The sequence below is a fragment of the Penicillium taxi genome (genome assembly GCF_028828555.1).
Source record: "Penicillium taxi strain IBT 34144 chromosome Unknown utg000005l_segment0_segment0, whole genome shotgun sequence".
NCBI classification, from domain to species: domain Eukaryota; kingdom Fungi; phylum Ascomycota; class Eurotiomycetes; order Eurotiales; family Aspergillaceae; genus Penicillium; species Penicillium taxi.
Genome location: NW_026643207.1, coordinates 2,710,741 through 2,725,007, shown reverse-complemented (window position 1 = coordinate 2,725,007; position 14,267 = coordinate 2,710,741). Strand labels below are relative to the sequence as shown.

At 45.8% G+C, this 14,267-nt stretch overlaps 5 protein-coding genes across 5 annotated transcripts; 3 read left to right on the top strand and 2 right to left on the bottom strand.

The window, feature by feature from the left end:
* Window positions 1-396: 396 nt before the first annotated feature.
* On the top strand, window positions 397-1,737 carry N7495_008339 (Eisosome component PIL1/LSP1 family protein; the record flags this gene model as incomplete). Its single annotated transcript, XM_057210990.1, has 4 exons — window positions 397-514; window positions 692-829; window positions 889-1,071; window positions 1,139-1,737. 4 exons carry the CDS (start codon window positions 397-399, stop codon window positions 1,735-1,737), a joined length of 1,038 nt encoding a protein of 345 aa, XP_057060533.1.
* A 3,531-nt stretch (window positions 1,738-5,268) lies between these two features.
* Window positions 5,269-5,568, top strand: N7495_008338 (uncharacterized protein; the record flags this gene model as incomplete). The annotated part of the gene is made up of 1 exon (XM_057210989.1): window positions 5,269-5,568. The coding sequence occupies one exon, from the start codon at window positions 5,269-5,271 to the stop codon at window positions 5,566-5,568; it is 300 nt and encodes a 99-aa protein (XP_057060532.1).
* A 1,255-nt stretch (window positions 5,569-6,823) lies between these two features.
* Window positions 6,824-8,336, bottom strand: N7495_008337 (bZIP transcription factor; the record flags this gene model as incomplete). Its single annotated transcript, XM_057210988.1, has 2 exons — window positions 6,824-7,398; window positions 8,084-8,336. The coding sequence occupies 2 exons, from the start codon at window positions 8,334-8,336 to the stop codon at window positions 6,824-6,826; spliced, it is 828 nt and encodes a 275-aa protein (XP_057060531.1).
* Window positions 8,337-9,161: 825 nt separating this feature from the next.
* On the bottom strand, window positions 9,162-10,184 carry N7495_008336 (Dehydrogenase multihelical; the record flags this gene model as incomplete). The annotated part of the gene is made up of 2 exons (XM_057210987.1): window positions 9,162-10,017; window positions 10,075-10,184. 2 exons carry the CDS (start codon window positions 10,182-10,184, stop codon window positions 9,162-9,164), a joined length of 966 nt encoding a protein of 321 aa, XP_057060530.1.
* Window positions 10,185-10,887: 703 nt separating this feature from the next.
* Window positions 10,888-14,098, top strand: N7495_008335 (transcription factor domain-containing protein; the record flags this gene model as incomplete). Its single annotated transcript, XM_057210986.1, has 7 exons — window positions 10,888-10,965; window positions 11,033-11,178; window positions 11,250-11,542; window positions 11,593-12,089; window positions 12,138-12,313; window positions 12,368-12,910; window positions 12,970-14,098. The coding sequence occupies 7 exons, from the start codon at window positions 10,888-10,890 to the stop codon at window positions 14,096-14,098; spliced, it is 2,862 nt and encodes a 953-aa protein (XP_057060529.1).
* Window positions 14,099-14,267: the final 169 nt, after the last annotated feature.

The window sequence follows — 14,267 nt, the reverse complement described above, 5'->3', positions numbered from 1 at the left end:
GGCTTGATCCGCTAGAGTCCGAACCAAACCTTCTTATTGAAATTCAGATTTACTCTTCAACTGACTACCGAATCGGGTAAAGTTCCCAAATATTGGAGTTATTGCCTACGTCACCAAGACAATCAACGACTCAACTTTCAATAAATCCCACACATTCCGTCTGGACAACTCCAATTCTGACCCAGAAAATCAATTAAGCTCAGTTTATCTTTCCCCTGAAAGTCCGGTTGCAGATTTACTCCGTTGCATCCCGTTAAGAAAGAAAAAAAAAAGGTGACCCCCCTCTTAGCGCCCACGTCATTACTGCGCAAGGGTCCCTTTTCCTTTCTTCTAACTAGAACTCCAGGTCTCATCTACCTCTCCTCTTTACATCTCCCCCACTTAACCACACCCATAATGCACCGTACCTATTCCATGCGCACATCGCGCCTGCCGACTGCTTCGCAAGTCGAGAACCCTCCGCCGCCAGTTTCTACCACCAAAACAGGCCGATGGCTTGGAGTTGGTGGAATTGGTAAGTTCTTACTTAAACAATTCAGATGCTTTCTCGCTGCATTCCGATGCGCTGGAATGGAGGGGAATCGCGGTCCGAAGCTGCCCAATCGGGCCGCCCTCTTTGTTGCAGCTTAAAAGCGAATGTAGTGGATAGCCACCCTCAATTCATAGCCGCTGACATTTTGTGGTAAAACAGGACATGCCTTCCGTAAAAATGCAGCCGGCGCCTTTGGTCCCGATCTTTCGCGCAAGTTGGCGCAGCTCGTTAAGATGGAGAAGAATGTGATGCGCAGCATGGAGATGGTCGCCCGGGAGCGCATGGAAGTCGCTGTACGTGAAATTCTCAGGCATATCTATGATCATCAATAACTGACTGGGTTTGTTTCTTATTAGCAACATCTCTCTCTCGGGGTGAGGCATGCGACGAGGATGTCTCAGATGTCACTGACAAGCTCGGTGTTCTGATTTACGAGATTGGTGAGCTGGAGGATCAATTTGTCGACCGTTATGACCAGTACCGTGTCACCATTAAGAGCATTCGCAACATCGAAGCCTCTGTGCAGCCCAGCCGAGACCGTAAGACCCAACCACATACGACAAGAAAAAAAAAAAAGAATTTAACTGACTCCAATTCACCTTACAGGCAAACAGAAAATCACCGATGAGATTGCCAAACTCAAGTACAAAGACCCTCAGTCGCCGCGCATTGTTGTGTTGGAGCAGGAGCTGGTCCGCGCCGAGGCCGAGTCCCTGGTGGCCGAGGCACAATTGTCGAACATCACCCGCGAGAAGGTCAAGGCAGCCTTCCAGTACCAGTTTGATGCTCTGCGTGAGCACTGCGAGAAGGTGGCCATCATCGCTGGCTACGGAAAACACCTCCTGGACCTGATTGACGACACTCCCGTCACCCCTGGCGAGACTCGCTACGCCTACGACGGCTACGACGCCAGCAAGGCTATTATTCAAGACTGCGAGGATGCCTTGAGCAACTGGGTTTCGTCCAAGGCTGTGGTGAAATCGAGTCTCTCCACTCGCTCACGCACTCTATCCCAGCGCCACCGTGAGAACATCGCCAAGCGCATAGAGGGCATTGACCTGTCTTCGCAGGATGCCCCGATGAACGGTGACCGCGACTCCTGGTTGCCAGCTGACGAGCACCCCAACTATGAGGATGATGCTGCCAGCACTATTGAGGGTGAGGAGCGAGGCCGCGAGGAGGAGCGGGAGCCAATTGCGGCTTAAATCAGCCCTAAGCTTTATCTTCAACTTCTTTCTCCGGATTTTCTTTTGTTACGAATGACGGCTCTATTATTTCCTCTGACTTGCCCATTCATCTTCCGGTTTGGAAAGGCAATGAATCATAATCATTGGCTTCTTACTTACCCTCTAAGCTACTCCTCCATCCATTTTTCCCTTAATGTAATACCATCTTGTGCAGAGCTTTTCCATTTCCCCCTTGTTGGCTTGATCTGAGGCGTGGAACAAGCTAGTTGGAGCTGGATAATCCCATAGGACCTAATGAAATCGAGTTCTAAATCATGATCCTATCTTCTACTAAGCAAGGCTAAGACATAGACTTTGTTCTACCATTGCAGTATTTTAGTTCTTTACTGGTTTTGAATTGTGGTAGCATGCTTTCCATTCTAGTCCTTACGCCATCAGCCATAGCTAACAAGTTGACTTGATATGTTCTGTCTAGTAATATGACACATCCTCCCTCTACCAGTCTTGCCCCATAAAGGGCCTTGAGGAATTCCAAAAGCAAGCTAGGAAAAAGTAAATCGACTCGCTTGGCGAGATTTTGCATGATGAGCACCCATTTAACACACCTGTTTCTCGTTTTCCGCTTGACGAGTGCGAAGAGATCGACCTCGCTATTCAAATAGAAACATCCTTGAGTATCTCGCTTTTAGCCTCGTTCTCACTAGCAGATTTTCCTTCAAAACCTGAAGGTATCAGAGAATCAGGCCAACAGTTCACTCTATCGTAGCTAGCGTCAAATTTGATAGAGCATTTAGTTTATGATACTATCTCATTTGCCTCTAGAAATCGTCCATATATATATATATATATTAGCATGCTTTAGTGTGGTAAGGGTCTTGTATTAGAAGAAGAGCCCCGAGGGCCGAGGGGTGACTTAGGATTATGCAAATTGGAAATGCGAAGTTCAAAGCAAAAGTGAAGGGTGAGACTATGGTGGATTGAAGCAAGGATACGAAAAAAACCTAGCTTTAGGGCATTTAGATAGACGTGAAGACAGTATCAAGTGGAAAATAACTTCACGCATCATACTTCTCATTTGATGCCAAAATATGGTAATGATTTCAGGCAGCTTGTAGATCAAGGCATTGGAAGACTTGTGCATGGTTTTAAAATATCAAAGGTTTTGTGCTCGAAGTCTCGACAATTTTCTAGGCTCTTGAGAAATCCAGAGACTATGTACGTCGGAGCTGTGCCATCAATAGGCGCTTATACTGGGCGGTTAGCATCTAGATTTTCCCACGATTGAGTTATTTCAAGGTTGAGGCTGATACATAGGTACTTTAGACTTTTCAGTGGGCGCTTAATTGTAGGGCTATCTATGATCAATATTCGAAGATGAGGCGCAGTCCCAACAGTTCAGTACGTATTCTATAGGCAAAGACACCTTGCACCACTAATAGTACATTTGTAACCCTGAATAGTATGGAATGAGCCACGATTATCTTCTAATCTTGGATCTACCAACATCGAAAAACACTGATAATTGGACCTTCTAGGTTTCCAAGTTGTTCACACACCCTGGCAATGTACTGACTTGACTTTTAAAGCCCCAGCTACATTCGGTGCCCGACCCATTGAAAAATATGTATATACTTAATTTCAATGTAGACATAAGTGCCTCAATACTAACTTAGGTATATGAATCTTGGAAATGAAGTATCATTTGATACTTAGTTAGCTAGGCAAGTAGGATGACTTATTAAATCCCATGTGATGCTGGAATCAAGGCGAAGCAACTGAGGCGAAGCACTAGGGCACCATTAATTGGATAAATCAAGCCAGTTCTCGTCCATAGGCAACTTCTTAGGCACGGCTTACCACCTGAGCAGTTAAATACTCGCAGAGCCCGCAAGCTTTCTGACTTCTACCCTTCATCCTATGTGCTTTTCGCCCAGAACCCCAATTTGAACAATTTCCTCGACGTTGAGATATTCATTGCATCAATCAGCTATTCAAGATGAACAGCCTATTTCTCCTTGCATTCGCAAATACTCAGACTCATATTGGCATTCGAAGCCCGCCTCATTGCCATATTTGTGAACAACCTACAACCAGATACACATGTCATGCAGATAACCCCAAGGGTAATGGAAATCGTCCCTACTATAAATGCACTCCGTGTGGGGCTTTTATTTGCTTTGCAGATGTGCGAGGCCTGCTGCCGGAAAATCCCACATGCTACTGTAACTTTCTCAGCAGGCGTACCATAGCAGGTGGGAATACTAAGAACCCGTGGTCGATATTTTATCACTGCGCTATTGGGGGCTGTGACTTCTGGGAGCGCATGGAAGATCATGAGAATAGACCTGTGCATTACCATGGTGTTGTCTCCCCAGATGTACTGATGAATGTGGGTCTCTAGGCACCTAGGTATGCTCTGTTCACATTCCAGGGTTGTCTGGCCTGACATATAGGTCCACTGGTCATTTACAGCGCTATCTAACGCTTTTTAGATGCTGTTGAAAGGATTAGGGATGCAAATTGGACTTCTCACCATCAAGTTCTTTGTACCGAGTTCAATGTCTTGAAATGGTGGTACACCAAATATCATATGAATTTTTCTGTATCGATTGTTTATCAACCATTGTTTTTGTTTCTTGGGAACCCTGTCCTATTTAAACGTTATGAAGATACTGGCCGTGTACCACATAAACCAAAGCCGCATAATGATATCACTAGTTGTCCAATTTCCAGAATCTTGGAAAGTTTACTTGCTTGTACTCATATTACCAAGCAACCCCCTTAGAAAGTCTTTCGGGTTCTCAGGTGATATTACCAAGGTATCATCGACAACAAAATCTCAAACAGACATATTTGAGGCTTATTTCCACTCAGGTGTGGATTTCCATACATCGTCTTTTCGGTTCAAAGGAGGGGAAGATGAAGTATTCTCCGAATTTGCTACGTTGTTTTCCGGAGAAATGGCGATCTTTTCTGCCGATCTTGAGTCAGATCTAGATTTATCTAAATCTGACTTGCAAAGAAATGAACTTAGCCCTGGGAAACCAGGTACCTAAATACGAAGAGCCGATCCTGATAATAAAAACATTAGAAATGTTGAGTACCTAGGTGTGCATAATACCGATCTCTCGAGATTGGTCGTAGTGAAGTATAAATATATTGATAGGAATATTCCCAGGCTGATATTCCCAAACTTCTTAGCTATTTTTAGTCAAATTTCATCGATATTATTACCAGGCAGATAGTCTACTATAGTAAAGGTAAATGAGTAGTAAAATATGTGTCTAGTCCAAATGATAGAGGCTCTGTTTGCTACACAGCCTAAGTCACATGATCTCTGAATAGTAGTGGCAACGATGTAGATCACGCGGGGAAGCCAAGAAATCCCCACTCCATGGCAATCAACATCAAGTCATACCAAGGACAATTCTTTCTTCCTCGACTATTAGATATCTTTCCTTCTTTTACATCAAATAAAGTATTAAAGAATCAAGTGCCTTATCTATTACTATCCGAGCTCCCTTTGGTTGAAATCCCATCTAATTAGCAATGGACAACCGGCTGGAGCCTCAACAACTCTTCGAAAGACCAGAGACACACCAATCCGGAGGGAATAATGTGAATAACACCAAACGATCAGCCTGCGAAGCCTGCTATGTACGCAAAAAGCGATGTGTCTTTGACCCGCGAGAGCAAGAATGCACTCATTGCATGAAAGAAGGACAAGCCTGTGTTGCCAGAAAACGTCGAACGAAGTATGACCCCACAAACCCAAATCCTTCGATAGAGAGAGAGCAAAAGAAAGTAATGTCAGAAGCCAGATTGACTGATAATTACCAGATCTCGTAAAAACTACACGGTCAAACTAGATTCGCATCATTCTCTTCCACGCGAACTCAAAATAACTCTGCAACATGAACAGAATACTGGCGAAGAAGTACCGACTTGGTCCCCGCTACATTCATTCGTCTTAGAGGCTAAACGGCTGCTTCCGACTGATTTCGAAAATAAGAGTTATGCAAGGAGGTCGCAGTCAAGCCTCCGGCTAAAACCCGCCGGTTCGCATACGAAGGATTGGCTACAAAATCCAGGGCGCCAAGGGCGAATGAGAGATAGACAGAGTGGGTATAGGTTAAAAAAAGGAACTCCGCGGAACCTTCGCAGGATTCACTTTTAGCTCCGTCTAATGGGATTGAGGAATTTGAAGACGCAATGGCGCGAAGTGGGAATATTGACCAGGCCCTTGGCTTGAATGACCTGGATGCTCTTCTTCAGTTTTAGTCTCAGTGGGTCATCTAAATTAGAATTTCCTTCGTCGGACTCCGGTCATAATAGGTACAAAGTACGGATGTACTCCGTAGTTACTGCGGTATAATAGTCAGATGCCGAGGTCCAGGTACATAACTGGCATACATATATTTATTACTTGGTAGTAAAAGGTCAGGTTCCAAGGTTGATAGTGGGTCTAGAACGATCATCGATCACGTCAATCTACCCCAAAGCAACGTGCTCTACTACCCCCAAATTAGAAGAATTGGAAGAATTAGAAGAGAAAAAAACCATTTAATGCCATATGTATATGCAAGTAAAACCCAGCCCAAAACCAAAACGTAAGGGAGAATATGGCAAAATGCCAGCAAGAGATAAAAGAAAATAAAGAAAACCCCCCCAAAGTCCTAACGTAACTTTACGAAGTTACCGCAACACTCAACACTCCATAAACGCGCAGAACGCATCACAATCCACGGGCACGATATCAAAATATAAAGTCCCAAAGAGAAAAACAGTAATCCGGAAGAACCCCCCGGTCTTGTAATTCCAAGTACCCGGGCGCAGAGTAGAGATGATGGGGTATATATAGTAGCTGGTATTCGAGAAAGACCATTCCTATCGCAAAAGTCACGGTCGGAAAATGAGGAGCCCGAGTCGCAACCAAGTATTTGAGATAAAAGTCGTGACATCGTTATGGTGAGCGTTGCCATCTTTTCCAGATATGGAAGAAGAGTAGACTAAACTCGGCCAAACAAAAAGATAGCAAAGATGCAGACAAGAAAATACAGACGCATTGAACAGATCAGAAAATACCAAGATTTGATTTCGGTATTTACTCATCAGTCCCGACGCCCTTCTTCTTGGGCTGCAGATTTTTTTGACCGGAGCGAGTCGCAACTCCTTTTGACTCGAGGGCTGAACTGTCTTTTAGTGGTGGAGGCATGCGACTAGTGGTGACGACTTCGTGCTTCTCAGTGAGGAGGTTCTTCAACCATCGATTCTCCATCTCCAATTGGGCGACACGAGCCTCGAGGGAGGCATTCTTCTCTGTTGTTTCACGGACGGTGCGCTCGAGAACCTGCTCGCGCTGCTTCTTCTTCATGCGGAAACGAGCACTAGCAGCCGTGTTTCGGCGGCGGCGATCCTCTTCGGCGGCCATTCGGACGCCCTCTTCCTGGCCCAAAGCTGCAGAAAGATGATCCCCAGGTATGGAGGTGCTGTATTTGTTGTTGCCCATCTGGCCGTTAGGTGGGGAGATGGATGATGAGACATCTGAAGGAGTCATCTGTCCCGTTCCACGACCGAGATCATCAGAAGCAAAAGGGACAGGAGGATAGATGGAGTGTGCCGAGTAAGGCATCATGTGGTCAGAGATAGAATAATCGATATTCTTATCACCGGTGTGGCCTGGGAGGTGAAGAGTAAGTAATCTGGGGTAATGAATATGATTGTATATAATGTAAAGTGCATTCACGGACTGGGGGATAAAGGGAACCGCAAACCCATGGAGGGAAGGGCTCGCACGGATAAACTCATTCTTCGCAATTAATTAAGCTCAAAGGGTTCAACATATAAATGGGGGAAAGGGCAAGAGAGGTGCAGATTAAGCCAGGATCAGAAAGACAGCCCTAGCCATGCGGGTGTCATCCAGGCGCAGGATTGCGTGCTCACTAATGAAATTGCGCTGGCGGGGGAACACGGACGATGATCTCATCTCACAGACCCGTTTAGCGTGGACCTTGTTGGTGGTCTCGTGCAAGGCTCTTTGAATCCCATCATTGCTGTGCTCTGGGGAAGCCGTGATAATACGTTTTCTGAGGACCCATAGGTCCTAAACTTTGAAAATGGACTTGGTGGGCTTGAACTTGGGGAATGCACGGGCTTGAAAATGCAGGGGTCTTTGAAACAAGCAAATACGAATGGAATTCGAAAGAACGTTCATTATACCGGGGTTAGATTTGTGATGGGGAAGAAATGGGGGAAATCTTTTTTTTTTGCCCAGGCCGTGCAGCATGTAGGCAAACACGAACCAAAAGGTCGGAATATGGCGTAAGAAATGCAACCTTTGGCAAACGTCAAAGCTTCAACTTACTGTAAGGATATCCTCGGAGATCGAGAGAAGCACGATCATCATCTATACTGTCGTATGAACTGACAGATAGGCCACCCATTCCTTCGGTCTGGTCATAATCTTGAGGATTCATTTTGGTAATCGGGACCAGCCCAGCATCAGCATCAAATGAATAATGTCTGGCTTTTGACACGGGATCATGCCTTGACATGAGAAAATTGAAGTTTTCAATTTTATCAAAGGCACCAGTTGGGAGAGGGAGTTTCTCCGACATATTGGAGCGGAAGGTTAGGAGGGGGAGGGAAGATGTAGAAATAAGAAGACAAAAATTTAAAATCCCGAGTCAGCAAAAGAGCATAAAAGAGCTTAAGTGCTTTGTTAGGGCTTCTGGACCATTCACGGTAACCTTAGATCAGGCTTAGGTGAAGAGAGGGGAAAAGGACGATCTCGGAAAAAGCAAATCAGACCGGAACGACACCTGAAAGAGGTATTTCTTGCCTTGGAAGATGGGGAAATTTGGCCACAATTACTAAATAGTTCAACCATGCATGCCGTGTAGACCTATCAGGGCTGTTTTGAATCAAAGAAGTTAAAAAGGGGGGCGGAAGGAGCCAAGGTGCGGCAAAAGTGTAGGAGGAAAGATCTTCTTACTTAATGTCGTGATGGGAAATCAACATCACGACATTGAGGCCGATTAGGGCTTTTTATTGGTTGGGACATGGCCTCACCGCTTTGGCAATATCCATCCTATCCTCGATATAGAAGGTATTCTATATGATGATAGTAATATTAAAGACAGTATAGACTCGATTATTGAATATTCATTATCTCATTTACTACTCCGTCTGTATTATCTCATTGCTCAAATTGGAGTGGACTCTTTCAGAAACAGGGCGTTGAAAAGGCACGATTGATGATGCGCACGGACCGTGGCTTAGGTAATGGCTTGGCATTTTAGTTAACTAAAACCGCCCTTGGCGATTCTCTGACTTAGCTCTAAGGTAAAGCAATTTCCATTACGAATGCCTTTGTACTTAGTATCTCTGCGGCAAAGCTACCACCTCGCTTCCAACTGCTCTAACACTCTAGGTCTACTAGACTACTTCTTAGATTCCGCTATTATGTTAGCTGCATCCTCGACTGTCTTACCACGGCTTCTTGCCTCCACGCGTTCTAGTCCAAGGACTGTATCATCTGATACACTGCGATAGACATCTGCAAATCCTCCATATACACTGGATCCTAAACCACCCCATGCACCTTCACGATCAATAGCTTCACCAATTCCCCGCATCTCATCCACCCATCGGTATGCTTTAGGACTCATCCCGATCACGCCAGCACTGGCGAGTGCCGCTGTATGGGGCGAGTATTGCTGGAGATGTTCCAGTAGCTCAGGCAGCAAATCTTGCTTCTGAGCTGTTGAGAATGACAAGATAGACAACGCCGTTAGTCCTTTGGTGAGGGCGGCAAAGGAAAGCTTGAGTGTAGACGCCGCACCAATACGCGGCGAGACCAGCTTGAGATTTAGAACCTCAGTCAGCTGTGAAAATGTGGGGGGAAGATCCACCGTGCCTGAAAGTACTACACTAGGTTTCTTCCATTCCTGTAGAGTTTGAGATGGCGGGCCTCCAATGATCCCGCCGTCCAGGAATTGACAAGGAACGAAGGATTCGGTATCAAACATCGCTGCGATCTCCTCCACCAATCGGGGAGATGTGGCGTTGAGTTCTAGATAGTACAATGGCCCCCGACTTGACCCACCATTTACCCTTTCAATTGCATTGCGTTTCGTTGCTGTATCTGCTTCCCTGCAGGACCTCGTAATTCGTTCCGCTGTCGCCAGGGCATCTCGAGGAGGCACGATAGACAACACGTAATCTGTCTGAACGACGAGTTCCTGGTCAGACAATGGCTCAATATCTGCCGCGCGGACCCGGGAAAGTGTGTGTTCACTTGGAAGATTAGTTCCTGTCTACGGAGTATGGAATATGGAAAGAGTCTTGTAATACCTTCTTCCTTCCACCGAGGTGACTACTCGATAGCCATGGGCTTTTAACAGCCTTGACATCCCTAGCCCCATGTCTCCGATAGAGATGATTCCGACGGTAACTGCTCGCATCCTGCCCGGGTGGTTTCGAGGATATCGGGCTATGGAGAAGGAATAAGTTGCCTTTCCCATTGAAATATAGCTATCTTGTTGTCTCCAATGCGGGGCTATTTGTCAGCGACAGTGGGCCATATTACCAAACAGTGAACACTTTCTCTTACCCCAGTCACCTTGGCCTTTCTATCTAGTAGGTATTAGTGGCTTTTCACAACCCTGGAGATCACCATTAGTCCCGGGGTTGCAGATATAACAGTTATTAGCTACTAGGTAATCTAAGCTATTTTAAGCCCCATACTCCGTACCATATCTTGTTTTCTTTAGAGTAAGCATGAAAATACGGATTTCCTCGCGAAAGACCGTATTGAATCATGGCAAGTTCTAGACATGATAGAAACCTTGAATACCTAGTTAAATTACCGTAAATGCAAGTACCGTGGAAGTACCTGGAAGATAGTTAAAATGACTCGGGCTTCGGATTTGCCGAGTTCCCGAGCCACAGACCTCCTAAACGCCCTGTTCAAAGTGGTAAGACTCTTCCCTTTACCACTCAGAATGAAAATCATAATTTCATCTTAACTCAAAAGGTACAAGCTCTTCTTATGCCACCTATGGAATCACTAAGTCTGAAGTTGAATCTCGGGACGCCGAAAAATTAAGTCTTGGCATGAGAAGACACGGGAAACTCGAGTCCCGGGGAAATGCACACATCCGACCGATGGTAGACTCTGAGATGAATGACAACTCCGCCCACGGAAATGTCTCTGGTGTACTCGGGCGGAGAAGAAGCCAGCGGGTATGTTGATTTGTTCTTGTTGCCGGTGAGATCCGTGTGGCGGTGACTGAACTGACTAGATCCTCAGGCTTGTGGAATGTGTTATCAGAAGAAGACCAAATGTGAACTTGATGGTCCAGAATCAGATGCTGCTCAGACTTGTGTGCAGTGTATGCGTCGTAGAACGGATTGCGTCTTTCCTACTGTGCAAGAGAAGGCCGAAGATTTACAAAGGTAGCTTTCTATGATTCGTGAATATGTGCCGTTTTTTTTTTCTTTCTATCATCTAACGCTCTTGCTTTCAGTGATGAATATGTAAAATTTCTCAAAGATCGTCTTGGAAGAGCAGAAGCTCTCCTCAAGGCGGCTGGCATCTTGCAAGAGAGTGATATGGTTGCCTCCGATGAGGATGAAGATCCACCATATGAAGACTGGAAGAATGACCATCGACATACTGAGTCATCAGGTGGTTCATCCGATCTCTCACCTGCATCTCGTATATCTTTAGATTCTTATCAAGCCAACTTTCCCGAAGTTGGTGATCTTGAGGTCTCCGGCCTATTCAAGACTCACAAAAGCGATGAGACACGATATTTTGGTATGTCATTATACCATCTTCTGCTTAAATATTCTAATAAAATGATACAGGACGGAGCTCTTCATTATCCATCTTATCTCGAGGCGGGATCGAGTGGATTAAGAACAAAACTGGCGATATCAGCTTCTTGAGTATTGTGTCTCCAAACTCTGCCAATGATTCCCCTTGGAATACTTGGCGCCCTGATGTATTTCACGACCTATTTGCATCACAGGTTTTCAAGCCTCTCCCGTCAAGATCAGAGGTATTTTCCCTCATAAAAGATTTCTTCCGAACAGCAAATCGACTGTTCCCAATCTTTCATGAACGCACTTTTATGAATATGGTCGAGTGGCAATATACGCAACAGACATGTGATGATGCCGCTCGATGGGCCAGTATCAACATGGTCGTCTGTCTAGCCTATGAATACCGTTTTTCACATAGCTTGAAGCCAGAAAAGGATCGAGAAAGGTCCCGGCTATACTTTCAAAATGCCATGTCGGTCTTTACAGAGCTGGCATTGCGACGCACGGATCTTTTGAGTGTACAGGCGCTACTGAGCATGGTATGGATAATGGATCTCTTTCTTTGACTACTCCTAACGTTCTTCTAGGCTTTTTATCTTCGTGGAAATTCTGGAACACAGGCGGCTGTTCCATTTATAACGGCAGCTATGCGATCAAGTCAACGGATGGGGCTCCACCGTGATATTTCAAGACCTGATCTGAGCGCTATTGAGGTGGAACAGAGACGACGTGTGTTCTGGATCGCCTTTACTGTTGACCAGAGGTAAGCAATCTAGATCCACATTCGCTGATACTGAGACCTAATATTTCCAATCAGCACATGCTTGCGTACCGGAAATGCTCCATCTCAGCATCCTGATGACTTCGACGCTCCCCTTCCGTCGGAAATGGAAGATGATCTAACTCCAGAGTTCCCGAGTAATATTCTATTCTTCCGTCAGCTATGCCGTATGTCGCTGATAAAAAGCCGTATCTATTCCCGGCTTTATACCGCCAAGGCAATGCTAAAGCCACCTCGTGAAATCTACCGGATAGTCACAGAGCTGCACGCAGAACTTCAGGAGTGGAACAAGGACTACCCTGTTGTTGAGGAACCCAAGGAAAAGGTTGCTGGAGTTGACTTCTTATTCGGCTTTGCGAATATTGCTCTCAAATTCGGGTACTATAACGCTTTGATCATGATTCATCGCGTACCTCTTCTTATCAACTACCAAATATCTTCTCGTGAATTTCCCGATGAAGAACTCATGTCACTGAGTAAAGCACATGCTTCACGATCAGCATTAATCGCCACCAAGGCGGCAAGAGACACGCTCAAGATGGTGAATAACATGCCGTGGGGAGATATCGCATGGATGTGGTAAGTACAAGCTGCACTAAACAAATCAAGTAAAGCGTCCTCACTGATTCGAGTTTTAGGGCTATGCTGTATTATGTCTTTCTAGCAGCAGCAACTATCTTTTCGACTATTATTCGCGATAGCCGCCACGCGCAAGTCCGAGAAGACCTCAAATCCCTGAACATGGCATCGACTTTCTTCACAAGCCTAATGGCAGGCACCGGCCCAGCAAGCTACGCCGGATTCATGGCCCGCATGACTGGGAACCTAGAGCGCGTCGCGCGGATGGTAGTCGAAAAAGAAGAGAAGCGGGCCCGAAGTCCCGACGAAAAAGAAGAGGAACATCGCCCTTCGGCGAAAAAACGTCAATCACGAGTACTTACAGCATCCCACCCAAAACCACGCCACAAACCTATGACAATGAAACACCACGTGTCCGCTCAGTCTTCATCCCTCCCAGAATCCACAAAACATCATCGATCCCGTACTCTAACTGCATCAATATCGAACGCGTCGGCAGTACCCCACAATGGTCTTGGCGACATAGGGATCCCCGAAGCTATTGAGGGTCTTCCTCCAATTAATTCATCTGGTTACGTAGTCCCCCTAAGTCCAGAATCAGGACCAGGCGAGCCGCGCACTTTTGCTTCAAGAGCCACTATCCAACATCCACCCCCACCACCCTCCTACACCACAATAGGTCTGGGTGTAACAAATCTGAACTTGAACGGAGTACACACAACCGAAATACCACAGAACAATTCTACCATCCCCTTTTGGCAACCGCAAGACCCGCTAGAAACCCAGTCATCCTCACAGCACAGCAGCAGTTCAAACACAACCGCAGAAAATGACACAAGTACCGGCACCAGGATTCCAGAATCGTGGCAAGTGCCCCTAACAGCAGACTGGCAATACGGAGACAATCTATGGTCAGGTCTATTCCCCACAGAATCAATCGCCACCTCAGCAAACGGCCAAGATATTTCTCTGCCTATTCTGTCTGCAGAGTCATACCTCCATCCAACTCATACCGCACAGCATCCGATTGGTATTAACAGTGGGAATATTGCTCACGATCCTACACAACTTATGTTCGGGACAGATACTACGACTTTTAACTCTGCGGCGGCAACAGCGCAAGAACAGACTCAGGTGCAGAATCAAGAGGAGTTTCTTTGGGCGAATGGGATGCTGGGCCTTTTTTAGATACCACCGCACTTTCTGAGATCTCTTTTCTTTGTCGCGTTGTTCTCCTTGTATTGAGACAGTGAGGCCTTTCTTGCTCGTGTTGAAAAGGATGGACGATCCAGCTGTTTGGTCAAGTTATGTTACGAACCGAGATGATTATGCATTACATGGTAGATGGTTGAGTCGA